General features: G+C 36.7%; 1 protein-coding gene across 1 annotated transcript in view; it reads left to right on the top strand.

The window, feature by feature from the left end:
- LOC139718456 (mitochondrial sodium/calcium exchanger protein-like) overlaps positions 1 to 11,896 on the top strand; it is a 48,187-nt gene extending 36,291 nt beyond the window's left edge. The window contains exons 9-17 of the mRNA XM_071629930.1: positions 1,482 to 1,598; positions 2,915 to 3,051; positions 5,454 to 5,586; positions 7,116 to 7,237; positions 8,002 to 8,079; positions 9,271 to 9,346; positions 10,070 to 10,150; positions 10,769 to 10,833; positions 11,616 to 11,896. Coding sequence (XP_071486031.1) covers positions 1,482 to 1,598; positions 2,915 to 3,051; positions 5,454 to 5,586; positions 7,116 to 7,237; positions 8,002 to 8,079; positions 9,271 to 9,346; positions 10,070 to 10,150; positions 10,769 to 10,833; positions 11,616 to 11,801 — 995 coding nt within the window. The 3' untranslated portion in view covers positions 11,802 to 11,896. The remainder of the gene's footprint in view (positions 1 to 1,481; positions 1,599 to 2,914; positions 3,052 to 5,453; positions 5,587 to 7,115; positions 7,238 to 8,001; positions 8,080 to 9,270; positions 9,347 to 10,069; positions 10,151 to 10,768; positions 10,834 to 11,615) is intronic.
- Positions 11,897 to 16,167: the final 4,271 nt, after the last annotated feature.

A 16,167-nucleotide genomic window follows, 5' to 3' on the forward strand; every position in this document is an offset into this window, starting at 1 on the left:
CAAGAGAAAAGGCAGTCAAAAAGCTCCAACATGGTGTCTTTGAGCAGAAATCTATCAAAAAAGAAAAGAAATCAAGCAGTGTATGCTGCAAAAAATGCAGTGAAACCTGATATATATGCATTTCACTGGTTAGTTAAACTCTACCATGAAAGTTTATAATGATTTTGATAGTCACAGTGATCTTGATATGCTGACCATTACTGTGAATAATCAATGCAAACACTGATAGGACCAAGAACAATCAGAATTGCACTGCTTGCATGTCCATAAATATCAATCAATATCATTTGCACACTGCAAGCACTTAGCAGTTATGATTTCATAGCTCCCAAAGTGCTTGATATGATGTCTTGTTTTGATATGAGCTGAAATTTGGAATAATAGGCACTTGAGAAGTCATTACCTTTTTGCACATGATTTATTGTCTTACTGTCTTGATTTATTGTCATGCATTACTATGTGTTTGTTGCAGTGATTTACCGCATAGTTTTTCAGTCATTTCTTGTGTGTAGTTCCTTTCTCTTTAGGCATCTCATCATACTGAACTCTTTTTATGTATATAAATATCACATATATTGCATATATTTCCCTCTTTTTTTGAAAATTGTTTTTGATTGTCATTGTAAGTATATTTCTGTATACATGCATGATTGTCGAATGTCAGAATGAAATCTTACTTGCACTGGATGACAAATGTATTGGTGATTTGGTGCATCATTTTCTTTAATTGGTAACTCCATGGAAGATCTAGAAGGCTGTTAATCTGTCTGACTTTGATTTGAGTTGGATTTCAAGCACATCAAGACTGAGAGAGTTTCAGGGGAAAAGCAGTAATGACATTTTAGAAGTGTCCCTTGTTGATGAGATAACACATGAGAAGAATATAATATTCACTCAGTCAGAGATATACATACACCCCTGTTCATATGTGGAACTCATGAAAAATAACACTTACAGCAATGAAGGGAACACTTATGTTCCTGTTTTTCACTGTATGTGTGGCATCATTATTTCAAAATGTACTGTAGATATATATATTTGAGATGATACAAGTTAGAGTGAATTGACCCTTAAAGGCATAATTTTATCATTTGCAGATGAAATAAAAACCCAGCATTAGTGCTCCAAAATACACAGCAGTTCTAAAATGTGAGTTCGGAATAGAAAAAAAAAAAACAATGTAAAAATTTGAACCAGTATAATCGATGTGAAGTATCGTTAGATATACAAAATGTGAACAACAGTTAAAATAAAAATTTTTCCAGACTACAGTTACAGTTATGGATTAATGCAAAAAATAGTAATATCTCGTTATATTCTAGGTTTTATTGCAAAAATTTGATATGGTAGGATGTTTTGTGATACAACTGACCTACACATATGCATCAAAAGATGTCTTGAAAATTTTTCAAATTACTGCTCCTACAGGTAAACAGGGCCTTTAAAAGTTATCCATGTGTCTCTGTTACAAATGTACCTAGGCAACCTGACAGTTACCGAGCGACTCGCAGTGGCCAGCATGCTTGGTGTGGACGGAAACATTGCGCGCAGTATAACACCGCGCCCCCTCAATGCACAGTCAGATGACGAGGGTGAAGGTAACCAAGAAGATAAATTTGTTCTCATACCTAGTCGGTATTTGTTTGCATGTTTATCTGTTTTCGCTTGCAGGATACCAGTGTGCGTATTGTTGATTTGTCAATTTATATTCTACTGTAATTCTCCCTTTTTGTTAACTACATTGTATTGTCTGTTAGAAACAACAGTGATGATGACTCAAGATGTAATTCTTGGAGAATCATGTTAAAGCAAGGACTTGCTCGGTTTTTAGGTAGTCCTGCAGTTTAGAATAGTACTTTTCTGGAGCTAAAACATGGCACATTTTTGGCAGCTTCGCTCCCTTCAGTAGAAGAAAATTAGCAAATTTTGGCTGTTTAGAATTCCACACTATGTTCTAATCAGATTTGTCAGGTAGAATAAAAATCAAACAAACAAAAGGTTTGTTCAAATCTTGATATGAAAGAGATATATATATATATATATATATATATATATATATATATATATATATATATATAATATATATACATACATATGAAAGTCTATTTTTCTTTCTGAAGGCATCAAGCTATTATCACTTCAGCACTGTATGATATGTGAGACTGTTGTACATTACTGCACGAAATGGCATCTTCTTATGGCGCACAGCCTAAGTTCATCATCCCAGTATAGATTCACATAAGAGCTACCACACAAGGGATTATTACATCAAGTATCAAGCAATTAGAGTCTCCTCAACTTTGCAAGCCATTATAGAGAGAGTTAGTGCTGTAAATGTAGAACGATATGTAAAGGATAAAGTTTGTTTCGTTATTATGTCATGTAAGAAAAGGGAATTCAGTCCAGATTTGGCTGTGACATCACCTTGTTCAATTTATGGACGTAAGATATTTTGATTGTTTCTCTGGACAAAAATCACCCTCAGAATATGTGATGGTTGTACATTTCTGGTTCTCTTCCAAAAGTATGTGATGTCTTCTGAAGAAATGAAAAGTGATACTTGTTATGTTAATCGTGTGATGTGATTATGAAGAGTATATGAATAACAACAGTAATGGCAACAAAAGGGGAGCATACACTGAATAGATATTTCAGGAGTGTAGTTTCTGATTGTGTGGCAGTAGTAGCAATGCCACTTATCCAGCTATATCTGTTGGTGAAAGATTTACTGAATATGGATATTATGATCCCCCCCCCCCCCCCCCCCCCCGTATTTAAACTTGTCAAGCATGCCAAGAATTAGAGTATTCAAAATTTATCCTGTTTTCATTGTTGTTGTTGTTGTCATATGTCTTTGTCAGTACTCATCGCAATGTGTGATTTGTTTGCTTGTTTGCTTATTTTTTTTTTTTAGATGCCCCTCTGCTGGGTAGGGAGAATGGAGAAATGAGGACAAGCCAGATGAAGGAATTTTTCATTGGAATATGCCCCGTTGATATCAAGGGATGGTCAGAGAAGAGGTGGTACTCAAAAGTGTGGGAAATTATAAAGGTAAGTTTAATAAGCTTGCATGAATTATGCTGGAAACTCCTGCAAAGCCTTATCAAATGAGGGATTTAAAGAAGACAAAAACAATTAAGCTATTTATCTGTACAGAAAAAAAAACAGCAACAACAACTTGAGTCAAAGCTCTATTCTTACAGATATTACATATTACATTTCTCAAGTATGATTCAGTAACTTTTATGTGAACTTTTATGTGCAGTTCTAGAGTCTTAACAAGTGGATTAACACATGAATGAAATACCGTACACGCTGTTATTTTTGCACAGAGATATTTTTGTAAATGACAGTTAATTGGATATTTTTTACAAGTTGTTACTTTTGCGCTTTTAGGTCTTGACATTGTGACAGTTGCAAAGAAAGATAACAAAAACATTCAGCAGAAAGTGGACTTCTCAAACAAACCGTTTTTTTTTTTTTGCAACATTGCTTGAAATAAGATCAAATCTCTCTGGACAAAAAGTACTAAATTTCAAGGAATTGCTAGTCACAATATATTGCAGTGCTAGAGTGCTGACCTGGGACAGTGCACTTTGGGCAAATTGTGTTTGTTTGTTGTTGTTTTTTATTTTTGTCCATATTTCCATGCATTATCTTTAACCTGTTGAGGACGGGCTGATTTTGTTATAACACGCATTTCCCATAGACCCTTGCCCGAGTATACTCGGGACTCGTCCTCAACGGGTTAAGATCGAGAGCCTGTTAACAAAATTAGCAAAATCAAAACCACTATGAAAATTTAAGAGCATGCAGTAATTCCTTTAATGGGGAAAGTAATTGAGTATCAAAAGGGTTCCAGCAACACTGACTGTGTATAATACTGGGCATCCTTTTGATTTGCAGTCCAGTGTGTACTTTTCTGCGTAGATGCTATCAAGAGAGTAAGACATATCTGTGATTGGATGGGTAATGTCATCATCTCGCATCCCAAGACATCAGGACTTCTCTTGTCTTTTCAGCTGATTTATTTTTTCAAATCCCTATTACAGATTAAAATGTGTCTTTCTGTATCTAAGAAGCTTGTTCAGGCTTTTGTTATATGTCATTTAGACTATTGTAACAGTTTGTTGTATAATATCTCTGACTCACAGTTACATAAACTCCAGGCAATTCATAATGCAGCTGCAAGATTGATCACCCGCACAAAGAAGAATTCTCACATAACCCCCATTTTGAAACAGCTCCATTGGCTTCCTGTTCAGTCACGTATAGTTTTCAAGATACTGTTACTGACTTATCAGTGCCGCCATTCAATGGCACCAGAATATCTCAGTAAGTTCTTGGTCAGGTACGCTCCCTCTCGTAATTTAAAGGACAAGTTCACCTTCATAAACATAAGGATTGAGAGAATGCAACAATATTAGTAGAACACATCAGTGAAAGTTTGAGGAAAATTGGACAATCGATGCAAAAGTTATGAATTTTTAAAATTTTTGTGTTGAAACCGCTGGATGAGGAGACTACTACAGCTTGTGAGTCATATACGTACAACAGTATAAAGAAAATGTAAAGAAAATTCAACATATTTTCACTTTTTTCGCATAATAAAAGAGCACTTGACTTGACTCTTTCTAAAGGCAGGGGGAATAATATTACCCATAACATTTGTCGGTAACGAGTCGGGGGAGTGTGTACTTTTTGCAAAAGATGAAATTTTGTGAAATTCTCTTTATATTTCCCTTATATTGTTGTACGCATGTGACATCTAAGTTATTCACACACTGCAGTAGTCTTCTCATCCAGCGGTTACTGCACAAAAACTTCAAAAATTCATAACTTTTGAACGGATTGTCCAATATTCCTCAAACTTTCAATGATGTGTTCTACTAATATTGCTACATTCTCTCAATCCTTATGTTTATGAAGGTGAACTTGTTCTTTAAGATCAACTCAAAAAAATCTTCTCCAATGTCCTGTTATCACAACAAAGTTTTATGGTGAGTGATCTTTAGCTCATGCTGCTCCCACACTGTGAAACACTGTTCCGTGTTATATAAAAGAAGCTACCACAGTGTTAAACTTTAAAACTGCTCTTAAGACATTTTTGTTCAAAAAGTATTATGAATGAGTTTGGTTCTGCATTCATGGTACACATATTGTACACTACATTTCTTCTTTCTACTTTCATCCCTCTCCTTTAAAGCGCATAGAGACACCACGGTAGTGATATGCGCTATATAATATATAATGCATGATATATGTGTTATATATATCATGCATTAGCCCACTGAGGATGGGCTGATTTTGCTACAATACACATTTCCCTATAGACACTTTCCCGAGTATGCTCAGACCTCATCCTTAATGGGTTAATTGCTAAAAGAGAGTGGTTATATGCTACTGAGTGTGTTTGTAAAGTTTTAGATATTTTTGTTTGTTCTTTTTGCCAGAGCCCACTGATATTTCTACTGACAATAACCATCCCTGTCGTTGATTACAACGAGCCCAAAAATCACTGGAATAGATTGCTCAACGTTCTCAACCTGCTGCTTGCTCCAGCTTTTTGTACATTTGTCACAAAAGGTGAGTGGATGGTGAACATAGCATAGCATCCCTTTTTGCTAGCACCAGTCATCAGTGTATTTATCCAAAATAGATATTCATGACACAACTAATTATATCCAGCATTCTCTTTCTATGCTTCCACTGATTCAGGTATGATTGGCATTTATACTGATTTTCTTTTCATTCATTTAAATTTTCAAAGTTGTTTTCATATTTTGTTCACAAGTGGTAAAAGTACTTCTGATATATTTTGATTCAGATTGTTTTTTGGGTTTTTTTCAGTGGATGTAGGGTTGGAACACATGTTTTCATCTTCTTCTTTGGTCATCTCAGTACTTCAGAAATCTTGGTTTCTGCCATGTTTTATGGCAGTCTGCTTGTTTCCTCTTTAAGATTGTTCAATTGTTTCTGATGTACTCAATGCAGCACAATGGCAATTAACCCATCCAATTCTGGGAGAATTTTACTGCAGAAATGATCATCTTGCCATTATTCAAATTGGCAACTCTGAATTTCACTGCCTTTCTTTACAGCATGGAAAGATGCGATTAGATTAGATTTGTTGTGCTGTATGTTACAAAAAATGTAAAAAAAGGCGCCAGTTTGAAAAAGAAACAGGAGCTTGAACCTTCCAAAGTGTGTTGCCACATATCATGGCAAGACCTGACCTGAATATCTTGTAAGCTTTGAAGGTTTTTTTTTTTTTTTTTTTTTTTTTTTTTTTTAATTGTGATGGCTTTTCTGTTATAAATGAATCTGAAATGTTAGGTTTTCCCTTTAACTGATGCACAGCAGCTTGTAACCCTTTATGGCATCTACTGCACACTGCATATAATGTATTTATCTGTCTGACTGTCCATCTATCTATCTATCTATCTATTTCAGTCTATTTATAGACATGTAGTCATTTCCTGATTTACTCATTTATCTATGTATTGGAGACTCGTGGTAACATAATGTGTATTTTTAACTTGCACATGTTCTTGTACGTATATCACTAATATCATGTGCATTCATATGAACAAATGCTAGCATTACTTTCAAACCTTCAATTACTGTAAAAGTGGACATTTTTGCTCATTTCATGCAACCAGAAGCTAGCGGGAAAATAAAGGCACGCAAATATCTTTGCATACCACATGTTACAAGTAATTAATGTCCTGATTCTGTGATATTAAAAACATGTGAAATTCATCTTACCTTTGCTGAGCGTGAAAAATTACTCACACAAAAATATTCACTTTTGCAGTATTGGTTACTGTCCTCTTTCCCCTATTTTGTGTCAATTTGATTTGCAACCCCCCCCCCTCTTGCCCCACCTCTTTTTTTTTCCCCCTCTATATATATTTTTTTTTTCACATTCATGTCAAGATAAACCCTAGTTTGCTTCCACCCTTACTACAGTTAACCCGTTTCATACGGGAACCTGGTGGCTTCTGTATTTTGTCTACGAGGATTTCAGAATTTAGTATGGAATGGGTTAATATGCAGGTTTGTACCTAACTCTCCCCTATTCCCTTGGGTCATTGTACTTCCTGTTTGCCTAGGATTAACAAAGTCAATCACAGGTGGTTTCCTCGTCTGGCATCTGGTCCTTGCGATCTCCGTCCTACTGGCTGCTCTTGTATTCTTCACTTCCAAGCCAGAGAAACACCCAGTCTATCACTCTGTAAGCACCATGAAGGGTTTTTTTCTTCTTTTTTTTTTTATTTGATTCACATTTCATTTAAGAGACTGACAAATACTGACAATTTCCAGTCACTGATGTTGCCATAGCAACAAGCAAGCAACCTGTACATGTGCCATTCTGGCTCTCTGCAGTAGCTGTATCAGCTCACCTGAGCCAAAGGCTCAAGTGAGCTATTGTGATCACTCTTCATCCGGCATCCATCGTGATTAGTGCATCATCAATCGTGTGATGTGTGTCGTCCATTGTGCGTAAACTTTTTACATTTTTCATCTTCTTAAAAATCTCATGACAGATTTTCACCAGACTTGGCAGGAAGCATCACTATGGTGATACAATGTAGGATCTCAATTTGTTCAAATGGGCATTGTGCCCCCCCCCCCCAAAAAAAAAAGAAGATATCTTTAACAATCTTCTCTAGAACCAGAAGTGATAAAGCTAAGTCTATACTATGAGTTAGTACATTGATGACTGTACTTTCAAGTTTGTTCATGGCAGATCCAGGGGTGGCCCCCACAGTGCCTAGGGGAAGAGCCCAAAGTGGGGTCTAAATAGTACATTTTCATCTTGTTGAAAACCCCGTGACAGATTTTCACCAAACTTGGCAGTTATCATTGCTAGGGGGATAAGATCTCGATTTGTTCTTATCGGCATTTTTGTTTAGAATTATCATCTTTATATAGTTTCAAGTGGAATGCATCACCACCTACTGTTTCTCTTTCCTGCACCATATTCTTTTCTACCAGGCATTCTCCTACATTGGTTTTGTGGTGGCAGTCTTGTGGATCTACTCCTTGGCCAATGAAATCGTGAACATCTTACAGGTGAGATTTCCTTCATACCAGCTGTCATTATAGTAAGAAGAAGTACAAGTAACTAAGCTGCAAAGTCTGCCTGATTCTGTGGAAGCTTCCCTGAATGCTTGGATATTTATAATCTTCATGTCCAGACAAGAGAATGTGAAAGCCTTCTTGATTTACTAATCATTTTGCCCATTGAGATTAGTGTAACACATATAACTTCTGCTTCCATGACATTTGCTCCTGCAACAACTGCTCCCATGAAATATCTGCCTGCTAAGCCAAACATAAATTGTACCCACAAACATAACCCTAACCAAAATCTTAATCCTCACATCAAACTAAACCTAAAACCCTAACACAACCCTAACCCTAACCCTATAGTCCTTGGAGAAAATAAGATTGGAACAAAAGTCGCAGGAGCAAAATGTCATGTCACTGTATATCTTCCTGATAGCCCTTTGGAACCTCCCTGAGTTTGATACATGAATGTCGGCAGCACTGCAAATAATCATATGTTCATTAGTGCACCTCTAACATCAAATATTGTGTTTGTTTGATTGGAGCAAAAGATATATCCACAGTTCTTCTTTTCTTTTCTTTTTTTTTTTTTTTTGCCTGTCATTCAGCGATAAGAACGAGCTGCAAAGTTGAATAGTAATTCTGCTTGTGGTGATAATGAAATTTTTTGCTATTGTTTTGACTTTACCAAACCCATTTTAAACAGTTTCCTGTGGGGTAACTTCACCTTGAACAAGTTGGAGGCAAGGATCTGATTCCTGCTGGTGTACCAGTGTCACTGCTTTGCCTGCCATTTGTGTTGTTAAAGTTGGACTTACTTTTGTGTGATTATTCTCTACCTTATGGCCACACTTCATATTTGGCAACCACAGTACATAAAGCACAGTTGAATACATTATACTTCCCTATATGTCATAGTTGATTGGTTAAGCCACGATGCAAGCATCAATATGCTATTGGCAAGAGCAATAGCTGAAGCACTCTTGTCTAGATTAATTGATATTAATTGTCTGCTCATATGCAAGCAACTAGCACTTCAGCTTTTACAGTAGGTCTAGGTTTGTACAAGGCATCTGTCAATGTCAGTTTTAAAGGGAAGGAGGCATTTTGAGGTGAGACCTGTCGTTACTAGATTGAATGTGTCTGAACTGCATTTTCTAATGTAAATGTCTGGTTTTTCATTCTGCTGCACAGATGTTTGGAATCGAGTTCAATATAGATGATGCTGTTCTTGGATTGACTGTGCTGGCATGGGGTAACAGCATAGGAGGTGAGAATAAACTGTCTGTGAACAGTAGTTTTTTATTCAAATCACCTTGCAACTGCAGATATTCTTTCTTTCAAACTTGCATTTATTGAAAAGGTTACAAAGGCACAGACATGGCTGAAAAGATTTGTGTTGAAAAGTTCAAAGTTTTGATACTGAATAGTTTCCAGTGTCATTTTGTAGTGAATCATTTTGATGTATACAAGACATAGCAGTAGATCATGGGTTCATTTCCCAGACTGGTTCCTGTTTTTTCAATGGAGGTTTTCAATGGAGTCTTTCATAGGGCAGTTTAGACATTGATCTTACTTGGGGAGATCAGAGCTACGGGAAAACACATCTTTTCATATTTACTCAGTCTCGGGGGGGGGGGGGGGGGAATTTTGCTCTACTCAAGTACCACTTATGCCATATATTTTGCGAGCTGATATCATACTAATCATGACTTGTAAGATTACTTTGCAAGCGGTGCAAATTATTATCAGAGACCACAGTGAAAGAGTGAGCTAATATTGCTCTTTCTAGAGAAATATGAGCAATTTCCCACCTTTGAAATATTATGCATTGTATTTCTCTTGTGTGAGGCATATTTTTTTTTAAGGTTGATTGTTTGGGATATTGTAGGATGTCGAGTGAAATCAACAAAGCATGAAAACTCGTTGCAAAATATCTGGAAAATGGAGTTCTAAATGTTTGATGTATTCCCCTGTTGTTTCTCCTGAGTAGATCTGATAGCAGACATCACTATGGCCAAACAGGGATTCCCCACCATGGGAATGTCAGCCTGTTTTGGAGGACCAATGTTCAGTATCCTTTCACCTTCACATGGTTGTATTGCCCCCTTAATATTCGTGGATTCTTGGATCTGTTTATGTGTGTATGTGTGTTTGTGTGTGTATCAAAATATGTGTTTTAGATTTACTGTTTTAATCATAAGAAGCATGAATCACAGTCAAGGCCATTTGCAAGAAATGATGCAGTACATGATTATAGTAATCATGAATTACAACATTAACACCTTGCAGAAATTTTGTACACAAGTGAAATACATATACGCATAATCACAATGACACCTGTCTAGCAATCAGGAGTTCATTTGATCAAATCCAACCCAAATTTGTATGTCCACAATTTGTTATCATGGCTGCAGCAAAAACACAGAATAATTGGTGTGTATTTATGTTGATGAAAAGCAATTTGTCAATCAGTTGTGATGAAAAACAAGTCAATACAAAATTTGTCTATATAGATATATCTCTCTCAATGGACTCCGTTTTGCATACCTTCATTTGTGCCAGGTTTTGACTCAAGCAAGCTAATTAGCCTCTGCTGCAAATATCCTGTATAGAGTTTTATTTTCTTGGAATCTTTTTGAGACATTTCTTGTGTACAGTTCTCATTTGCCCTTAACCGTCCGTGTGTCAGACATGTTGTTGGGCATCGGTATATCATGTACTATCACCGCTATCCGAGATAACGGTTCATTTACGGTGAGTGATTCTGTAAGGAAGTATGGCTTTTGTTCTTCCTAAGTTTATCTGTACAAGTCATATTGTGCAATATCTTTTATTTCAAACACAACAGTAGAAGTTCGGTAGACCCTCAAGAAGTTTAAATCTCTAAAATAATAGTTTCAGAAGTATAGAATCCGATGCAGTTGATAAAACTACTCGGCACTTCAAGTTTGTTGCGTGATATATTTTTACCTCCTAGGAATTGCATATATCATTTAATCAAATCAAATATTATTCTATCTTTAGACCCATACAATGGAGAGAAATACTTACAGTTGCATGGCTTTCTCTTGCTCTCTCCAATCTAGCAAATGTACTTGGAGCTGATGCAATATTTTATTCTGTCAAAATGTCAAAATGTCAAAATGTATCTTACGTCAGGGCCCTATTGCATGACAGTTGAGATCAAACATAGGTCAGAAAATCAAACATAAGTCCCTGAATACTCAATTCTGATTGGCTGATACCTGACTTATGTTTGATTTTCTGACTTATTTTTGATTGCATCTCTTTTTGCAACAGGGCCCATTTCTCATCTTGCTTACTCACTTGCTTTACAAAGTCTTCTTTCAAATTGCAATAAAGGAAAAGCAAAGTTGTGAAATGTTTTTTATTTATTTATTCATTTTTTTGCAAAAAGGAAATCATTCTTTGTATTGGTTATATTACTTGCCTGTATCATGTACTTGTGTATAGTAAGTTTGTGGTCACTGATTTGTTGTTAATCCTCCAACCCGAACCCTCTGCCATGGCTGCAGCTGGTGACCAACGACGTCCAGTACGTGCTGGCCGCAGGACTGGCCGTCAGTCTCCTCTCCTCCATGATCCTCATGGTGGCGATGCGGTTTCGGGCCAACCGGTTCTACGGGGTCTACCTCTATGCCCTTTACGCCGTCGTCCTCATCGTGGCGAGCTTAGTACTACGCGGCGTGATAAAGCTTTAACCAGCTGACCAGAATGATTCCAGTGCGATTGTTGACAAGGCCACAAAAGGGTGCTTGACCCTGGGGTAAATTCAAATCAGTATTCATGGTGATTTTGAGAGAGAGATTCAAACAAGCACTGAATATTCCTTTACAGTCGTCGGTCAAGTTGATTCACACAGGTCAGTGCAAGACTTAGCGGGTGATGACATCACCACTATCTTGCATAACACGATCATGACCAATCTCTTTGTTGATTGCAAACGGGTGAGATGATAATTTTCAGAAATTTTCCTTTTTTTTAAAGCATGATTCCAATTAAAACTTTTGTACTTGTCTGTCTTTTCAATGTCAATCTATTCTCTAAAGTCAACAAGAACAATGAGATGAATTTTTCTTTAAGTACACTGTAGTCTATTACATAGCCAATGTTTCTATGCCAGTTCAGAGATTTATGTTTCGTGTTTCAGAATTATTACTGGTATTATATATGTGGAGGTATACATATAGATGATTTGATTGATAGGCCTTTTGTCACATGCTGAGAGTATGATCCACTTTCTAGCATCTGTATTCAAGTGAGCTTGACGATTTTACTGAAATTCTTTTCACTTAAATGCATCTTGAGAAATCTCTTTCGATGTGACTGCAAAAATAATGTGTAAATGCCAGGGATGGTAAGGGCAAAATGAATGCGCAGCTCAAAACCAGGTGGTTTTATTATCAAATATTTATTTCTTGCATGTTTGTTGATGCAATCCCATCTGCAGACCAAAATTCTGTACTGACCAAAGTTGATGTACAGATGAAGGGAGACTATGAGTCAATTTACATGTATGTTGATTTGCGTGGAACTGAGGTGTGTTTCACAGCCTGCTCCTCAAAGCATTAGATATGACTTGATTAGGTCATGGTAGGTGATATGTGCAATGTGCCTTCCATCTCACAATGCAAGTACTATAGCATTTAGACGTGTATCATAGAGATTTTGTAATATTGAGAGACGAATAGTGTTATATTTTCGTAATGTCTGCCTTGTTTAAAACTTCGCCCATTGACGTGATGTAAACATCTATTTTTTCATGTGTGATTGGACCATTCAGTTTCTGCTTAGAAGCAATTTGTCAATGTTCTATTGTGCAATTTGACTGCAAATTTATCTAATTGTATTATGTTGCAAGTTAATGTTATTTCGTAAGTATGTTTTCATGTGGGGAGTTATGTGTTGCAGTCTTATGGTAATTGTAAATGCACACAAAGTCAGATAAGCTAAAATTTTCACCCTTTGAAAAATAACGTTTGAATAAAAGTACAAAGATCAAAGTGCCTTGTGTGTGGCTCTTGTAAGAAAATCTAACAAACTACAATTAATTTTCAGTTTACATTTAGAACAGGGAGGTGTTACAGGTAGATGGAGTGCTAACTCTTTGTAATTCATTCAATCACGTTTGGGTTTAAGCATTACAATGAAATGTCTAACATTCCTCTATGCTTTGAAATCATACTCGACATTGCTCTAGCTGCAATGAAATTTTTCGTGATGTGAGAGCACTCGTCCTAATAACTGATGTTCTCTTTTGTCAAAGCACATTGGTAGCACCTGTAGTTAAGCGCATAACTTCTTGGTGTTGGCAAGCATGACTTTAAAGGAGGGCAGAAGTTTTATCTCTTTCTCCATCACCTCCCTGGTTAGAATGTTACTAGGCAACATGACAACATAAAAATTGTAGACATGTGTTTCTCAAATAATCATAATTGTAGTGTGACCATGGCATTGCTTGCAAAACGCTAATACCAAACTCTAAGCAATTGCCCCAGTCACATATAAACACGGATGCTCAAGGATTTACACGGTGATCCGGGGAGATCCGGGGACGTCCGGGGAGATCCGGGATTTTCGTATGACTGTACACACGGTATCAACACGGCAGCTACACAGATAAGGCCGGAAGAGCGCGGCGTCTACACGGACAAACACGGCATCTACACGGATCAACACGGCAGCTACACGGATCAACACGGCAGCTACACGGACCACCCCGGATTGCTCTGCCAACACGGCAATCCCCGGATGACGCCGGATGTTTTTGACCTCCAAAAGTTGCCGTGTTGGCCTCCCGGCGTCAACACGGATCTCTCCCTGGATCAGATCCGGAGTGGTCCGGGGTGATCCGGGATGTCTATGTGACTGGGGCATTAGAGACAAAAGCTTCTGAAACAATATGAAAAAATTAATCCCTTCTATCTTGAAGGAAGAGAAGTGTACTTTATCCTAATTGTCTTTTTCTGGGCAGAGGTTTTCCTTTTTGTGTGTGTGTTTTTCTTTCTACAAATGATTATACTTGTATTAATTTGCATAACAAATACAAAACCAAGCAAATATCTTGTAATCTAACAGCAATTAAAGGTTATCAATGGAATGTGAGGTTAATTTTTTTAAGACCTCTTGATGGTCACAACTTTCAACAAATGTACCTTATATTATTAAAACTTTGCTATGGCTCTCTTTCTCTCACCTTTGAATTAAGGTTCTGATAAAAACTGTTCTCTGAGTGCTAATATTATGATATTTGTAAAGCTCAGAGGAGAGAAATCACCACAGATATAAGAGAATGCTTGGTACAGAAATATGTGCAACATATGATATGAATGTATTTACATGGTGACAATCGTAGACCAAAGATATTAAACTGTGTCTCTAGGTTTTTTGTCTTTCACCTTTATTACTATGGTATGTTTGCTCATGAGATGTAGTACACTTGTAGCTGACTTTGTCTCTCTTGTGAATTCCCAAGTGCAATCAGCCACTGTTTTCAATGGGCTAACAGGATATAAGCAAACATTTTTGTGCAAGCAGTTTTTCATGCTCAGTTGAATAGAATTTTTTGTGTTTCTTTATTTGGCAAACACTTATGACAATACAGTGAGCACTTCAAGGAGCTCACTGCTGCCATAAACAGTGTGATAACCAATAACTGGTTCGTATTGCAACAACAAATTTACTCAAGCTACACAACTAGGGAATGTGAAGAAAACTACAAATGACATAACAGTTAAAGGGTGTGCACTGTTCTGGTTTAGGTAAGGATTTAGCTTTTAACGTTTTAGGAGATATTCAGAAACCACTCTATGAGATGTCAAAGAGCATGCAATTCAAAGGGGTATAAAAAATCTATATGATGAAAATCGGTTTTGAAATGGCTGAGATATCCTAAAACAAGGTGAAACAAAGAGATCCTAATAAAAGGCGTGGCCTGTCGCCTTTTATTATTTTCACATTTTTGAATATCTCAGCCATTTGAAAACCAATATTCATCAAATAGATTTTGAATCCTTCTTAAAATTACATGCTCTTTCATATTTCATAAGATGTTTCTCATTATCTCACTTTAATAGGAATGCTCAAAACATGTATCCCCGCCTCAACCAGTACCGTACAGTCCCTTTAAACCTCTCCCCTATACATACCCTGAGATAAGAGATACAGAATGATATTAGATATAGCAGGCAAAAAGAAAAATGTGTGCTTTTATTTTACATTATTTTGTCATAAATCAGTTGTAGATATTATTGACATCATTATTATTATTATAACAGTTATTATAAGGAGTGCCACTAGTTATGGCACTGATGTAACTTGTACCTCCTTGGTTATAGTAGCAGTAGTAGGTGTAGTAGTAGTGGCAGTAGTAACATTATAATCGTCACCATCCGTGGTATTAATACTACTACTTCTACACTGTATTACTTTAGCCAGAATTCTTCCTGCCCACCCTGTGGTCACCTCACACTTTGGACTGTATTAAAGCCTTGAATATTTCTTTTTTAATTATCACAAAGGTGTCCATTATTTCTCCCAGAGCCTTTTTCTCAACTTTTCCTTGACTAGTACATGTATTGACAAGCGTTAGAAAAAGATTTTCTGACAAATCTGTCCCCTTTTGGTGGTGACCACTGTAATGACATGGTGGTGTAGAGAATGCCATGTCCTATAGTAGGCACACATGACGCATGTGAATTATTTGACCATCCAGTCTTTTATTGTGTGAGTCATGCGATACACAATTGTGTAGATGGGTATGCAATTACACATTTATCAATGTGTCATCACTAGCATGTATGATGTACTGTAAATGCAGAAAATTTTGCAGTACATTAATTCTTTTGCATATTTCACATCACTTTGGGCTAGTGCGTATTCTAAAAACCGGCAAAAATATCTTCACAATTTTATCTGCACGTTTTCATCGTTGACTATTGCACAGCACGAATTCAAGAACCCACAAGTATGTTTTTGAGCTGCCCAGTGCCAAAAATTAATCATGCAAAAATATTGAGGTTTACCAGTACATGGCAGGGCTTGACGCATATAGGCCACTAAAAATCT

Source organism: Diadema antillarum, unplaced genomic scaffold (assembly GCF_040938485.1).
Source record: "Diadema antillarum isolate AM-2024a unplaced genomic scaffold, OU_Dant_1.0 scf00000008, whole genome shotgun sequence".
Classification (NCBI taxonomy): Eukaryota; Metazoa; Echinodermata; class Echinoidea; order Diadematoida; family Diadematidae; genus Diadema; species Diadema antillarum.